Consider the following 14,037-nt stretch of genomic DNA (forward strand, 5'->3'; position numbering starts at 1 on the left):
CTTACAAAGAAAAACATAATCCGAAGGGAGCAGAGTTTCTAGGTAAAGTACAGTCTAATGACCATCAATTCCAAAAACATGAGTGACTTATCTGTAAACATCACTCCCCCATCTAGACTTAAGCTGAAAAAAGTGGCTTGGAGAGAAGGACTAATTATATAGCTCCAAGCATTGGGACTTTGATCATAATTACAGTGCCTTCCTGGGTTTACATTAGTAGCTTTCAACTGCAGCTAGGCAGACACTTCTTGAAAGGTCGAACCCCCATCTATTTTAGAGAGGTAGATTATTTGATGACTCACAACTATTGTAGGTTTTCTGTAGTACCTGTTACTAGTATATCTGAGGTCCTGATCCAGGAAGGTACTTAAGAGCACATGTCATTTTATGGACAAGTAGTTCCACTGACTACAATGAGTAGACAGGTTTCAGAGTAGCAGCCTTGTTAGTCTGTATTCGCAAAAAGAAAAGGAGGACTTGTGGCACCTTAGAGACTAACAAATTTATTTGAGCATAAGCTTTCATGAGCTACAACTCACTGAATGCATCCAATGAAGTGAGCTGTAGCTCACGAAAGCTTATGCTCAAATAAATTTGTTAGTCTCTAAGGTGCCACAAGTACTCCTTTTCTTAATGAGTAGACAGTTCACCGAGACTGATCTTGTGATTAAAGTTATGCATGTGGTTAAGTACCTTGGATCTGGGCCAGAGAGATGAACTACCTTTAGAACTAATGAATGACTCTTTATAGAACTTCTCTTGGTTTATAACAAAAATGGAACCCTTGCTTTTAGTTTATTGTTTGAATTAATTGGTTTTTGACATTAACCAGTCATTGGGATCTTATCCTTTCGAGGGAAAACATGAAACAACTTAGCCACATGCCTCTTCTGCTAACTGCACCTTTTGCAGCCCACTTACACACTCTACCTTGGATGTCTTCACTACTGCCCAGGGAATCGTCCAGTTGAGTGATCCATTTCTTTATCCAGGCCGTGAGCTCAGGTCACGGAGCACTGAACTGCTCATGGCAATATTTTCTGCTTATCAAGGGAGGTCCGTATGCTGCAGCTAGCTCAGCTCATCTCTGCTATTGTGACCCATGAGTGTTCTTGCCGCCTTTAGCAAGTGGTAAGCAGCCTCAAAAGTGTTATGAGATGGGTATTTCCCCTCACCAACCTGTGCCACAATCTCCCCCCTTGAGGGCTTAGAAACCTATGGACAACAAGTGCGGAAATAACTGTTAATGGTACAGGGCCCCGTTCTACTCATCTGCTGGCCCAGGAAACTCCATGGGGCTCATCTCACATCATCTGCCTTTCAATCTCCCTTGTAATATTGAAGAGGTCTGGGGACAGTGCAATGGAAAGACATGGAGGAAAACTCTAAAAGCCACAGTTCTTAGCGTTCAATGGCAAAGGGAAGCGTAAAACCTGCAGAGCACTTTCCCTGCCACTATCCCCACCCCTGGGAGCACATTTGCCAGACACTCCAGAATCAGCACGGAACTTCTCCTCTCTTGGAGGGAGCCCGTGGACACATGGCTAAAGCATCACACAGGAATAAGGAGGTCGTGTTTAAGAAAATACCCTAAATCAAAATGAGAAACAGCTCTAATTTCAGCAGGGTTTGCATACTTAGCACTAAATATATTTATTAAAAAAGGGGTTGGGGTTCATGAAGCAAAGCTAGCTGTAACTTGGAACTTCCATTTGGGGGGGTAATTCTGACATTTTGAAATTTCCCTTCATCACAAATCAGAAAGAAAATTCCCCAGGATTTAATTTAGGAAACATCAAAACAACTATATTGAAGCACCGTCTCATTTCAATGCGGTTAAAATGCTTCCTTCCAACTTTCTCATTTTGATTGTCTACTTTGTATTATATAAATAATATCATCATCATATAAAGGTCAAAAAGAAGTACTTTGACCTTTATTCAACGGAAATGTTTAATAACAGATGCTTCCCGTGAAACATTTCAATTTCATAAGCAGCATTTTCCAACAGAAAACTTCCACTGGAAAAATCCCGAACAGCTTCACTATGAAAGATCCTGTTACATCCTCTTACCCAGAGGATCAGCACAGCTTAGGCAGTAGCAAGGTAAGCGTGCCCACTCGGAGTTCAGTCAACATGCCTTACCCCTTGTGGAGGAATGAGAAGGAAAAGATTTAGACTTTGGCTTCTGAGCCTGCCAACACAGGGGCCAATGGTAGGGGTGGCTTTTATTATGCAGACTCAGAACCCTAGGAACTGGACCAAGCCCACCTTTCATTTCATGCAAATAGCCAAACAGCCTGTGGGCATTACTGGGCTGGACTGGAGCCAAGGACCTGATATCACTGGCTGTCAAACATTACCAGTCCCAAATCACCCCGTACCCTCCTCCCACACTATTTATACATGTATCTGCAAAAATTCAGTGTGACCATAAGGCACAAAGCTTGGACCACAAGCTATAGACAAAGGATTTGCTTTTTCATAGATTTTTAAGGCCAGAAAAAGGGACCGTTATGATAGATTGACTTCCTGGATACACAGGCCAGAGAACCTCACTCAGTGAAGCCCTGAATTTCTGCTTGAACTACAGCATATATCTTAGAAAGATGTCCATTCTTGACTTCAAGATTTTGACTGATGGAGAGTTCACCACATCCATAGGCAAGTTGTTCCAGAGATTAATTACCCTCACTTTTAAATATTTGCTCCTTATTTCTACTCTGAATTTGGTCAGCCTCGCCTTCCAAGCACTGGATCTCCTTCTGCCTTTGTCTGATAGATTAAAAAGCTCTTTGCGATCATCAGAAATCTTCTCCCCATGTAGGTAGTGTATTTCTTTTGCACAAAGCACAGCCTCATTGAGGTCAGTTGGATTGCACAGATTTCATGGAGATCAGAATTTGGCGGAGTTTGTCTCAAGAGCAATACAACTTCTGTTGTGGAAGGTTTCACAGGGGAAACCAATACCCTCCTGCTATGTTCCACATTCCCCAACTAAGGCAGCGCAGCCAAGGAGTGCTTGCTATTTCTCACCGCCAGCCCTCCTCCTTCCCCCAAACCTCAAGCTCTCTCTCTCCCTGCCAGTTTTCCACACTGCCCACAGGGTTCATCACATGGGGCAAGTGCTGGGTACATATCAATGTGGAGTAGGGGAAGAGAAAAACATTATGGCAAATCTTGTTAATGAAAGCGAGATCACAAAGCTTCTATAATCCCCTGGGTTATGTGACAGTAACCAAGCACTTACTTAAACAGACAGCCCTGCAATATAAGCAGCCTTCATTAGGCAAAGCGCTGAAGGATGAGTTAACCCTGGAGTCTCTGGCCAACAAGCTCTCAAAATGCAGATAGAAACTATCCTTCAAGGAGTGTCTCCACAAGAGATCACAATGAAAGGACTTCACCTCTCCTTGCTTTATGACTGGAAAAATACCGTCTGCATGTCATTTGCATGTTTAAATATAGCAAGCGCCTGTTAGAAGAAACAAACAATCTGATACACTGAGACCCCATTCTGTGACATGCTTTTTTATCATCTGGAAAGCTATAAAACAGCTTAACAAAACTAAAAATAAGAGTTGTTGTTAAGCCACAATGTTTGCTATTAAGCAGCACACGAAAATATTCTTTGGAAATGACTATCTCAGAAAGATATCAAAAAAACTTCGACAGTTTGGATCTTCTCCACAACTTACTTGATTCATATTTTAAATATCCAGAACTCAAGGTATCCTACTAATGCTTATGTTCTGTCCAGGAGCCTTTTCATTTAAAAAACAAATCTATATACAATTAAAGTACTTTCGATACTTCTGAAAGCACAGTAATAGTCTAATCCCAAGCACAAGGAAAAAATATTGTTGGCTTTCACGTTATTTATCAGATATCTTTTCTGTAGCCAAAGAGGAAAGGGGAGATATTTTAAACGGATGTTTATAATTAAACAATAACCAGTTAGAAAGCCAAAAATAATAATCAGCTCCACCGAGCATGAAGCGAGTGGCACATTTTTCCCCCATGCAGCCCAGCTGCCAGTGCATGCTAGCAGAAAAGATAATAATTACACAAGGCACTCGGATCAAATCTGCGATAGGAGAAACTTATGTCACACTCCAACTCACCGCTGCATGCAGGGATCAGGGTAATATTGCAAGGTGGTGTATGGTGCAGGTTCAAAATTCATTTCCTCCGATCCCTCTTCAGGGATAAACAAAACAAAACAAATATATATATATAAAGCCAGCAGGCTAAATGCAATAAGGTCAAGTGATACAAGAGATAGCACTTTAGAGACTTATTTTACACTTGCAAATGGGTGGGATCTTCCAGAGGCTTGGCCAATGGGATTCATCAAGTGACCTGAGCATCACAGTCACTCCTTACCAGCTGGGCATCTTCTGCAGAGATATTTCCCCCTCCTCTCTACATCCTTAATAATCTTTGCTGCACATCGGCCACACTTGTTGTTGGGAACTCATCTCGGGCATCTCTGAACTTCTGATCTCGCTGGCCGTTGGTTGCCATCCATGGTGACCTCAGAGTTTAATTTTGGCAGTTCTGGGATTTTGCAAACTGCTGTACTCGTTGGTCAACTTTGCCTCCAAATGGCCAGAGTTTCCTGTGCTGGGTGCTGCGCCTGCATTGAATTTGATCTTGCTTCGAGTGCTTTCATGACCACCTCTGGGGCTAACATGTTTACAGAGTCGCCTAGGGGAATTTTCATGTCAGTCTCTCTCTGCAGTTAAACTGTCCGTTGTGGTCACAGTTTCAAAAGCTGAACAACCAAAAACCCAGGGAAATTCCTCAATTAAATTTAACTCTGAACTCTTGCTCCTTTACCCCACCAAAAAAAAATTCAATTTTTCTCTAGGATTCTTTCCCTTTTTTTAAGGAATTTTAAAAATCCCAGTATGGTTTTATAGTTCTTATAACTCTCCCACGGAGAGTTGCAACATACTTGGATACTTAAAAAACCTTTCCCAGGAAGGAATTAAAGAATAAATCCATTTATTTTCTGGGCTGTTACAAGCAGCTAGAAACAGCAGTAAAGTCAAGTCCATAGGAGCAAATCAGCCTTGATAAGGAAAAAGATAAAACGCAGGTTGATCCCCATCAAGAAAAACAAAATGAGCTTTTATTTTTCACCACCAGGAAACACACCAGGGAAACAACCTGCTCTCTTCCCACTGCTTCACCCCCTCCATGTCTTGCTCAAATAGTGCATGCTGTAAACCTATCCTGGTTTTGTGGTTTTGGAGAATGAATGAAATATGAATCAGGAGCTAAATTAAAATGGATTCCAGCAGGAAAAAATAGCGTCCACGTATCTATCCACCAACAGGATTGCATCTTCAAGCAGAAGGGGGAGGGGGAGCTGACCCTCAACTCACCTACCCACAATGCACCTGCAAGGCGCTGATGTCAGCGCAAATGCCAACCTCATGAGCAAAAGCCAGGAGCCCTCTTCGGAGACAGAGAGCTGGGCTTTTAATTTTTCCTCATAGGAAATTTTGGTTGGAAGCGTGTCATGTGGAAACATTTTCTTTGCTGTCTGTGCCAGGGTGGCAGGGAAGCTATTTAAAACTTGACATTCTCCACCCACACTCAGCCTGATAGTTCTTAACATCTGTGAATTGTGAATCCCATAAACTTGCAGCCCTGAGCCCTGGCCAAGTCCAGGCAGTTAACATTGCAATATGTGCAGTTCATGGAGAAAGAGAGGATTGGTAATTAATTCTAGAAACGGAAGTCAAGGGCTCTATCCCTGTCAGACATAAGGCTGTCTACAAGACCTGCTCACTGTTTGCACACTGCAATGACTCCATTAATATTAAGCCTATACCTAGCTTTTTACCTTCCTGCTCCAGGTTGATTCCCTGGTTAAGAACCTGTAGCTTGGATCAGTGTCAGCACTAGCCTTTACAAATGTGACAAGTATCTCCAGTTCATCGGTAATTACCTCAAAGGAAGGAAAAAGTCCAGCATAGACATACTCTGAGAAATCCATGCTTATAGCTAGAATTCACCTCTGTTCTATTCTATTCCCACTGTGGTAGTCTTCACCTATCATTAAAGATGGCCTGGCACAGGCCAGGATGGTCCGATTAGGCTTCAGGAGTCAAGTTCAAGATTGAATCAGAGTTTGGCCTTGGAGTCAGATTAAGCAGCACCAAAATCTTGTGAGCTCTTAACACAACTCAAAGGATTTCATGTTTCCATAAGATTTTGGCCCAAATGGTAGAACTCTCATAGGATTAAAAACCTCATAAAAATGGCACTGCCCTTGAAATTGTGGTCAGATCTAAACTGGAAGTCTCAACTGGAAAAATCCCCCTTCCAGTGCAGGATCAAATCCAGGACCAAAATCTTTGGGAGAAATTTGCTCCTGAGGATTCTGATCCAGAGTTCCAGAAAGGCAGACTTGTGGTTCTGGTTTCGACCAGTCTTTACCTAGTATGTGGCAAAATAACATCTTGCATTCATGCAGCTCTTTTCTGCCCAAGAGACCCTAAAGGGCTTTATAAAACTACGGCATGCATGTAATGGCATCACTTTCTGTGCCACTGAAATGCAGTCAGCTCTGGGGTAGAACATAGCAGAAGTTTAACACCACATGAACACTGCACAACAGTTAGGCCAAGAAAAGAAGGGGAATCCAGCAATATCCAAAGAAAATTTCAAGGGAACATATACTAGATGTGTAATCCCCTGGTCACTGCTTGTTGCATGTCCCCTTTCTGTGCCACAGAGGATGAGAATCTGTTACAGTCTCAGCCACAGAGCCTGGCAGTTTAGCTGAAGCTGTAGAGACTCATGGTCCTGGTATTGGCCAAGATGGTGGCCATCCCAAATGGACTGAATGCAATCAGATATTCCCTAAATTGCAATTCACACTGAAAACATCCCCACTATTGCAAGATAAATAATTGTAAGAAGTGCTACAAGATCTTAAAAGGTCCAGGAACACAGTTCTGTATCTCATCTGAAAGACAGCAACTAGTGATTGCATCCCTTGTAGAAACTTTCTAGGTCTTTTCCTTAAGGACCTGAACAGGTGCCAGGCACCTTACAGCCAGGCACATGAATGACTCAGAACCCTCATGGCTACAGCTGGGGAAACTCCCAAAGGTTCAAAGTTTTGTGAATTTTGGATCAACATCCAAAATCTGGATGCTTCCTCCAATCTAGCCAAACCTTTTCGCCTACAGAACAAAGCTGGAACAGTTTGTCTCACGCTCTTTGGATGCTTCTATTCCAGTCCTGGCTGGAAAATGGAAGTGTAGACCACCACTGTGGACGAAGTGATCTATATCTCGACCACCTGGTGAGATTCTTCATGGCCTTCCCTGTCCTCTAACAGCTAATGCTCATTCCTGAAGGCAGAGCCACTTGGCTTGTGGAATTCACCCAGTGGCTGTTCGATCTCAGGGGTGGAATTTTTTTCTTTCCTGCTCAGTTCTATTAGGTGAACCACACGGAGCCCCTCACTTTGGCTGAGTTAGTTACAGGCATTGTGCTAAGCGTCTCTCGGCTGGAAGTCGCTCCTCACATATACTCTATAGCGGAAATCTGGGACAAAGAGAGAGAGAGAGAGAGAGAGAGACTCCCATTCGCTGCGTTGCCAGCACCCTTTCCCACATAGCTGGGAGGTTCTCCAGGCTGAATGCCATACAGCCCACATACTTATCCTTCCTTGAAGGAAATCTGTTGGGTAACTGGGGAGGAAAAGGCTCACGTTGAGGAGCAAAGAATTCAGATGCGGGGCAACTGCCCATTTTGCAGCTGGTCAATTTCACCCTGGCAGGCTGGAATTAAAGGGGCAATTGTGAGGAGCGTAAAACTCAGTGGCAGCATCTCTGGAGGGTAAAAGCGCCTGTGATAGGCCAGCTGGTCCCATCATCTCAGAGGACGTTGTCACACAGTCTGGCAAAGGGATGATACTTCCTCGCTAGCAGGGTGCACATGTCTTAGAGAAGCACGAAAGAAGCCAGGGCATTGCAGATCTGTCTGCGGGACGGATTTGCAGTTGGAGTCTCACATGAATGAGGTGGCATAAGGGTATGCGGAGGAGGTATGTGTGTAGGTGGGTTAGAATGCAGGGTGTCACTCCAGCATTGTTGTTTTTGAGTTTGGGAGAGACAGACAGCTGCGGGGCTCTCCCTCTGCCCACACTCCCCTAGTGCACAGAATTTAAGATGTTTTGTCTAAGTGCACGTGAGGGTTTGGATGCAAATAAAAGCGTGTTTCAAGTGAGCTTTAGAGCATTTCGTATGGCAGGGAAGGAGGCTGAATTCTCTAGTGATTACCACAGAGAGCTGGGTGTCAGGATGCCTGGGTTCTATTCCCGGTTCTGCCCTGATTCACTGTGACACTCTCTGTGGCTGAGGGGAACCTATTGAAGCTCAGGGGGAGGGGGAAGCCAGGTTGGCTTGAAGCCACCCTCCAGATCTGGGAGACCAGTCCACAGTACAGTTGGGTTTGCGTATGTGGAAAATTGTGGGATCCCTCCTACCCCACCCCCATTTTTCAATTAAATCATAGACATATTTTCCAGTTTTTCTGAGTTTGGGGGTTCCCCCCTGCCTTTTTGCCACTGAACAAGGGAAAAAGGGGGCTCTGGGGTGGGAGACTGAAGAATGTCCTCCCACCCCCAAATGTTGATACTTTTCACAAAACATAGTTCCCATTTTGCCACCACCAGCAGGCCCCAGTGTAAGCAGAGGGACAAAGGCCCCCTTCCCTGGGGCCATTTCTTGCAACTGAAAATAGCGAGAACTCAGCATGCTAGCCAAGCCAAGCCCCATTCTCCATTTCCCTGACCCCAAGGTTGGGGGCCGGCCAGAGACCCAGCACAGAGCCATTCCACCAGCCCTATGCTGCTGGGAGGCCACCTGTTCTGGTGGCATTCCCGACTTCACCCCACTCTTTTGGTCACACACCAGCATAAAGGGGGCTCTGTAGGTAACGGGGGAACGTTCCCCTCATTCCCCAACTTTAAAGGAATGCTCTGAAAATGACATGGGCTTGAAACGGGGGTATGCCTTGAGAAATGATGCAATCTCACCATTAGAATCACTGAGGGGGAGCCTCCAAGCCAGCCTCCCATTGCTAACATGGGGCCAGACACACAACATCTCTTAGCAATTACTGTAAATGATGCTAGAGATGTTCATCTCCAGGCATCCCTTCAGCTCGAGGGGGTGAAGGTTCTGAATTTCTAGGTGTGAAATCAATTTCATAGAGAGGGGACTGAATGAAGCGGTTCGGATCCAGACACGATCTCCCCCAAATTTCACAGGGTTTGGGGATCTAGGATTCTGGTTTGGGTCCCTCTCCACAGAGCATGTCACTGCCATTAACTAATGAACTCCCATGCCATCTGCCTATGGCAGGGAAACATTGCTGCCATAATTTTCCAGGTGGGGAAAATAAGACACAGGAAAGGGAAGTGACTTGACCAAGGTCACACAGGGCAACAGTGTCAGAGGCTGAGTTCATGAGCTGCTGGCTCCCGGTCCACTACTCAGATCCCTAGAGCAGGCCTCGCTCTTAAGAGAGAGGGGTATAGCCCTCTAAAGCTTCTGGGGGTGCAGTGGAGTGACTGCAGACATCCCCTGCTTGTAGTAGGTCAGGGAGCAATTAATTCCATGCTGTGGAGGGAAATTCCCTTTCTTACAGCAGCAGCTCTGTTTAAGGACATTTTTGAGCCTTGGTGGGTCCATGGGCCCAGGATAAAAACAGGGGGTGTTGTGCTGGAGGCGAGACAGCCCCACCCATGGCGGGACAGGTGGCAACCCAGTGAGTGCAGCTCATGTGTATCGTATATCAAAGGAACGGAAGTTGTTGTGTAGGTGGAGGGCATGGCCTCCCTTTCCAGCTGACATTCTGCATGTCTGGCATTCTGGCTGACACCACTCCATAGATATATACAGCATCACTGTGCAGTAGGGTCAGGCCCAGGTTGGAGCTGTCAACCCCACAGGCAATACTCCCCTTGCGGGCGGCTTCCCTTTATCACCTTGGTACAGTCCCAAGAGCAGCAGCCCCAGAAGCTTTGGATGCCGGATAGCTGGGGCAGGAGCACCTGAGCTTTTTCTTGCATTCTTTGTCATAACTGAGCCTCTTCCTCCTCTAATTGGTCCCAACATCCTTTGCATCTCTTCCTCCATTCCTGTGACACTTGACAGTAGGCGTCCCGGCCATCAGTGCAATGGTTTCTGGGATGTGTCTGGCATCTAAGGAAGATCTGGTTGCAAGGAGGTGAGCGCAGTCGGCTTCAGTGAAAGACCACAGTCAGGGAATGGGAACAGACCTCCCTGACGACTGCCAAGGAGCTCCTTGTAGGAAGTGTTGTTGTAGCCGTTCTGGTCCCAAGATATGAGAGACAGAGAGAGAGAGAAAGTGGGTGAGGGGATATCTTTTATTGGACCAGCTTTTGTGGATGAGAGAGAGACACTTTTGAACTTACTCAGAGCAGTGTCGCTTGTCTTTCTCACCAACAGAAGCTGGTCCAATAACAGATATTATCTCACCTGCCTTGTCTTTCTAACGTGCTCCATGGCACGAGTGGCCCTGAGGCCAGAAGAGAAGCAGCCTAGATGAAGCAAGCTGATGAGTCTCTGTGGAGAGAGCTTCACACCCAGAAACTCACCATCACACCCATCCCCTGCTGAGAGCCTCACGTGAGGCACCAAAGCCAGAAAGGGCGATAGTAATTCCACCATCCTTTCAGCGGCCCTCAAGGAGCAATTTCAGGTCAGAGGTGAGGCACACCTTCGCAGGGAACGCGCCTATCTCTGCTCATGATGTACCTGCTCTGTCAAGAAGCTGAGACCTGAACGTCCAGGGAAAGCACCTTTCACCAGCGCTTACAGAAAGTCACACATGCACGATTGCCAATAGATTCCTTGTTTCATAAATACACATTTATAACTAACTGTTCTGTTGGCTGGAGCAGATCAGTTTAGTGTCCACAAGGGATCCCAGGGATGCTTCATTTTCAAAACAGGATGAGCCAGTATAACTTAGATCCATGACACCCTCCCCATATTGGGCTTGTGGGGCTTTTCCCGGGTCCTAAGTCTGCCCATGAAAAGACAGGACAATAAGGAGCATAGACATTAAAGGCAGAACGCTGGAGATTCAGGGCAGAGTCCAGTGATTACAAACCATAACAGAATGTGTAGGCCTGAGGCTCACTAACCTGCTGCCACCCAAGTTAACACTGCCATGTTAAGGTTGGACTATTAATTATCTCCCCAGTACAAACATTTCCCTCTTGGCATGAAGGCCTGAAGTCACCACCATACCTGGTCCTTGTGCACAATAGTTCCCTGCATCCTCCCACCCCCTGCACTAATCTGGCCACACATAAGCAAAGTAAAAATTAATAGGGCTGGGAACGAATCAAAACTCACCTCTCCCCACCCCACATCCTTTAGCAAAGGTCAGATCTAGATTCTACTTCTGTAATGGGCCAAGCCAGAAACCCAGATGCAATACACCCTCAGACATGGGCGAAGTTCAAATCCTGATCCAAACTTTGGAACTCTGGTTCTTCTCAAAAAAACTTCTCTCCCCGCCTGTGCCCGCAGGTAGCAGATACCAAGCTCCTGAGGTAGGTTTCCTATTGGAGAAGAAATCAGTGACACAGAATCATGTCTATTTACATCCCTGGAACATAGGTGGTCGCAAGTGGCATGCAGGCAATCCCCTCTTGCAGGAATCTCAGCCTGAACACCAATGCCCTGTTCCCAGGGAGCAACTCTGCCCCAAGAACCAACTCAAGTAAGACAGATGAAAAGAGAGAGCAACTCTCCTGCTGTTTGCAACATCTGCCCCCCAGGTAACTTCTTTCAGAAAACTGCAACAGTACAGCATGCCCTCAAAGACGGCATGGCTTGCATACCATGAAAAAGAATTTGCGTTGTTATGTGTAGCAGTGCCATCTGTGACTGCTGCCACAACAGTATAATTAGATATATTTTATAAGTCACATGCAGTTCAGTCTCAATTATCCATAACTCTCAGGGGACACCCAAACCCTTTAGCGAACTAGGGTACCGCTCTGCAGACTTTAATGGGCAGTTCTTATCGAGTTGCCTCTCAGATAAGAGGTGTCTTGGTAGCACTCCATACTCACCATCTCTTGGATGGTGGCACCAGATCGGGTGTGCTATTGATAACCCAAATGGTAGGACCCTGTACTGGAAATGTTAAGTTCCTGCTAGAAAGCGCAGGTATTTCCCACTGCTAAGCCTCTGTGATTGCAGATCTTCATTTCTCTCTACTCCTGTGGTAATTCGTCTGTGATGTTCAACATCTTATGCCAATTGATACAATCATAGTAGGTAAGGAGTGCCTGATAATTGGCAATTCTAAGATGGACGCTAGCAGCTCCTTCCTTTTTCCTCTGGGGGAAAAAAACCCAGGCATTTGGGCTCTTGTTTCAATGTCACCTTAGAGCTTTGCTCTTTCATCCTCTCCTGAGCAGTGGTTAGAAAAAGGGATCCAGTTCTGGGAGGAGTGTAAAAGTATCCAAATCCCAAAGACAGCACTTGGTGCCTTCTGTCTGCCCTTTTAGACATTGGAGGAATAGATACAGGCATCTGCATAGGAGCAGTGCAGTTTCTAACAGTCTCTCATCTATCGGCAGAGCCAGCCTATCCAGTACAGAGTTGTGCAAGATCTCTAGCACGGGGGATTTCTCTGTGCACTGTTGCATTTGGAATCTCAAGAACTCCACTATCCAAAGGGGGTCTTGAAAAGCCCTGTAGTCACTGAGGTGTGACAGAGCAGACGGAAACACAGTTTCTTTGGGTGAAAATGGAAGCAAGTCCAGCTGACGGATGGACTTTTTCATGAGAGGAAGGACCAGCAATTGCTCCTTGGAGTGGCTGTTGGTGGACCCTGCCGGGGAGGGAGACCTAGATCTACAGTGGGCTGAGGAGCATGGGCAGCAGGTGAACCCCGGGCTCAGGGAGGCTAGGCCCCGGCCCAGACCACACCTTCTGCCTGAGGCCCCTCCTCTCCCATTGGAGCCCAGAGTTCCCCCACTCCCACCAAGGCAGCCAGCCCCCCCCCGCTCATGCACCTCCCATACCGCCCGAGTGCCCCCAGAACACTGGGCGGGTGAGCAGGCGGCATGACCTCCCTCCCCCAGCCTTGAAGCACAGGTCAGACTCCATTAGCCCTCAGCCCCAGCCTGGGGCCCCGACCACGGGGGGACAAGCCCCCCCACAGCACAGCCAGGGAAGCAGGAAGGGAAGGTGCCAGGGGGTGGGGCCACACAAGGCTGTTTGGGGAGACACAGCATCCCCCTGCCTTCGATACCCACCACCCATGCTGAGGAGGATCGTTTCTTAGCCTGATGGAAGTTCCTAGTGCCTGGTATGGCCAGGAATCAGAGGTGTAAGCAATGTGAGTTGCCAAAGAAATATCTACTATCAGTAGTGCTGAGAATACATTTACTGTGGAGGAGAACAGCGGCGTCTCAGCAAAGGCAGACATGGCTAGATTTCCCCGTGCCAGAAATCTTGGTGTCAAGACCCTCTGCACCATGAGCAATCATTTTGAGATGCTCGTTATGCAGCAGACACTGCTGAGAAGGTCTGTACCAAGCACCCAGCAGGCAGTGCCAGAGAGGTAGTAGAGGAGACCGTTGGAGGATGCTCTTGGTCTGGACTGGTTTATGGAGACCGGAAGGTTTTCAGGAACCAGAGGGACCTAATTTAGGCCTTGTGAGAGGAAAGCTGAGGCAATCTGCGCCTCTTCCTTTCACTGGGTTCCTCAGAGGCAGACCTGTCCTTCTGCTCTTCCGAAAAGCAGTGCGGCACCCTACCCCTCTCTGCTGACAAAGGGGGCTTAGGACTGGAAGCACCACCGCAATGTTTATCATGAGCTGAGGCCCGAGAGGTAATCAGAGCACTCACAGTCACCAGAGCAATTCTGATGGAGGACTGTTCAGAGCTGGGTGGATCTTGTTTATCTGGACCCGAGGCTAGCTGCTTCCACTGGTCCGGCAGATAAAGCTT

The 14,037-nt window shown here is 46.6% G+C and overlaps 1 protein-coding gene across 2 annotated transcripts in view; it reads right to left on the bottom strand.

Annotated features, from left to right (window-relative positions):
* Window positions 1–14,037, bottom strand: part of TP63 (tumor protein p63) — a 154,495-nt gene that overhangs the window by 134,996 nt on the left and 5,462 nt on the right. The window contains exon 1 of one of the 2 annotated variants that reach the window (XM_043492257.1): window positions 4,126–4,267. The exons of the other annotated variant lie outside the window; for it this stretch is intronic. Coding sequence (XP_043348192.1) covers window positions 4,126–4,187 — 62 coding nt within the window. The 5' untranslated portion in view covers window positions 4,188–4,267. Of the gene's footprint in view, window positions 1–4,125; window positions 4,268–14,037 lie in introns of those variants that run through there. 2 annotated transcript variants of the gene reach the window in all.

Source organism: Dermochelys coriacea, chromosome 9 (assembly GCF_009764565.3).
Source record: "Dermochelys coriacea isolate rDerCor1 chromosome 9, rDerCor1.pri.v4, whole genome shotgun sequence".
Classification (NCBI taxonomy): Eukaryota; Metazoa; Chordata; order Testudines; family Dermochelyidae; genus Dermochelys; species Dermochelys coriacea.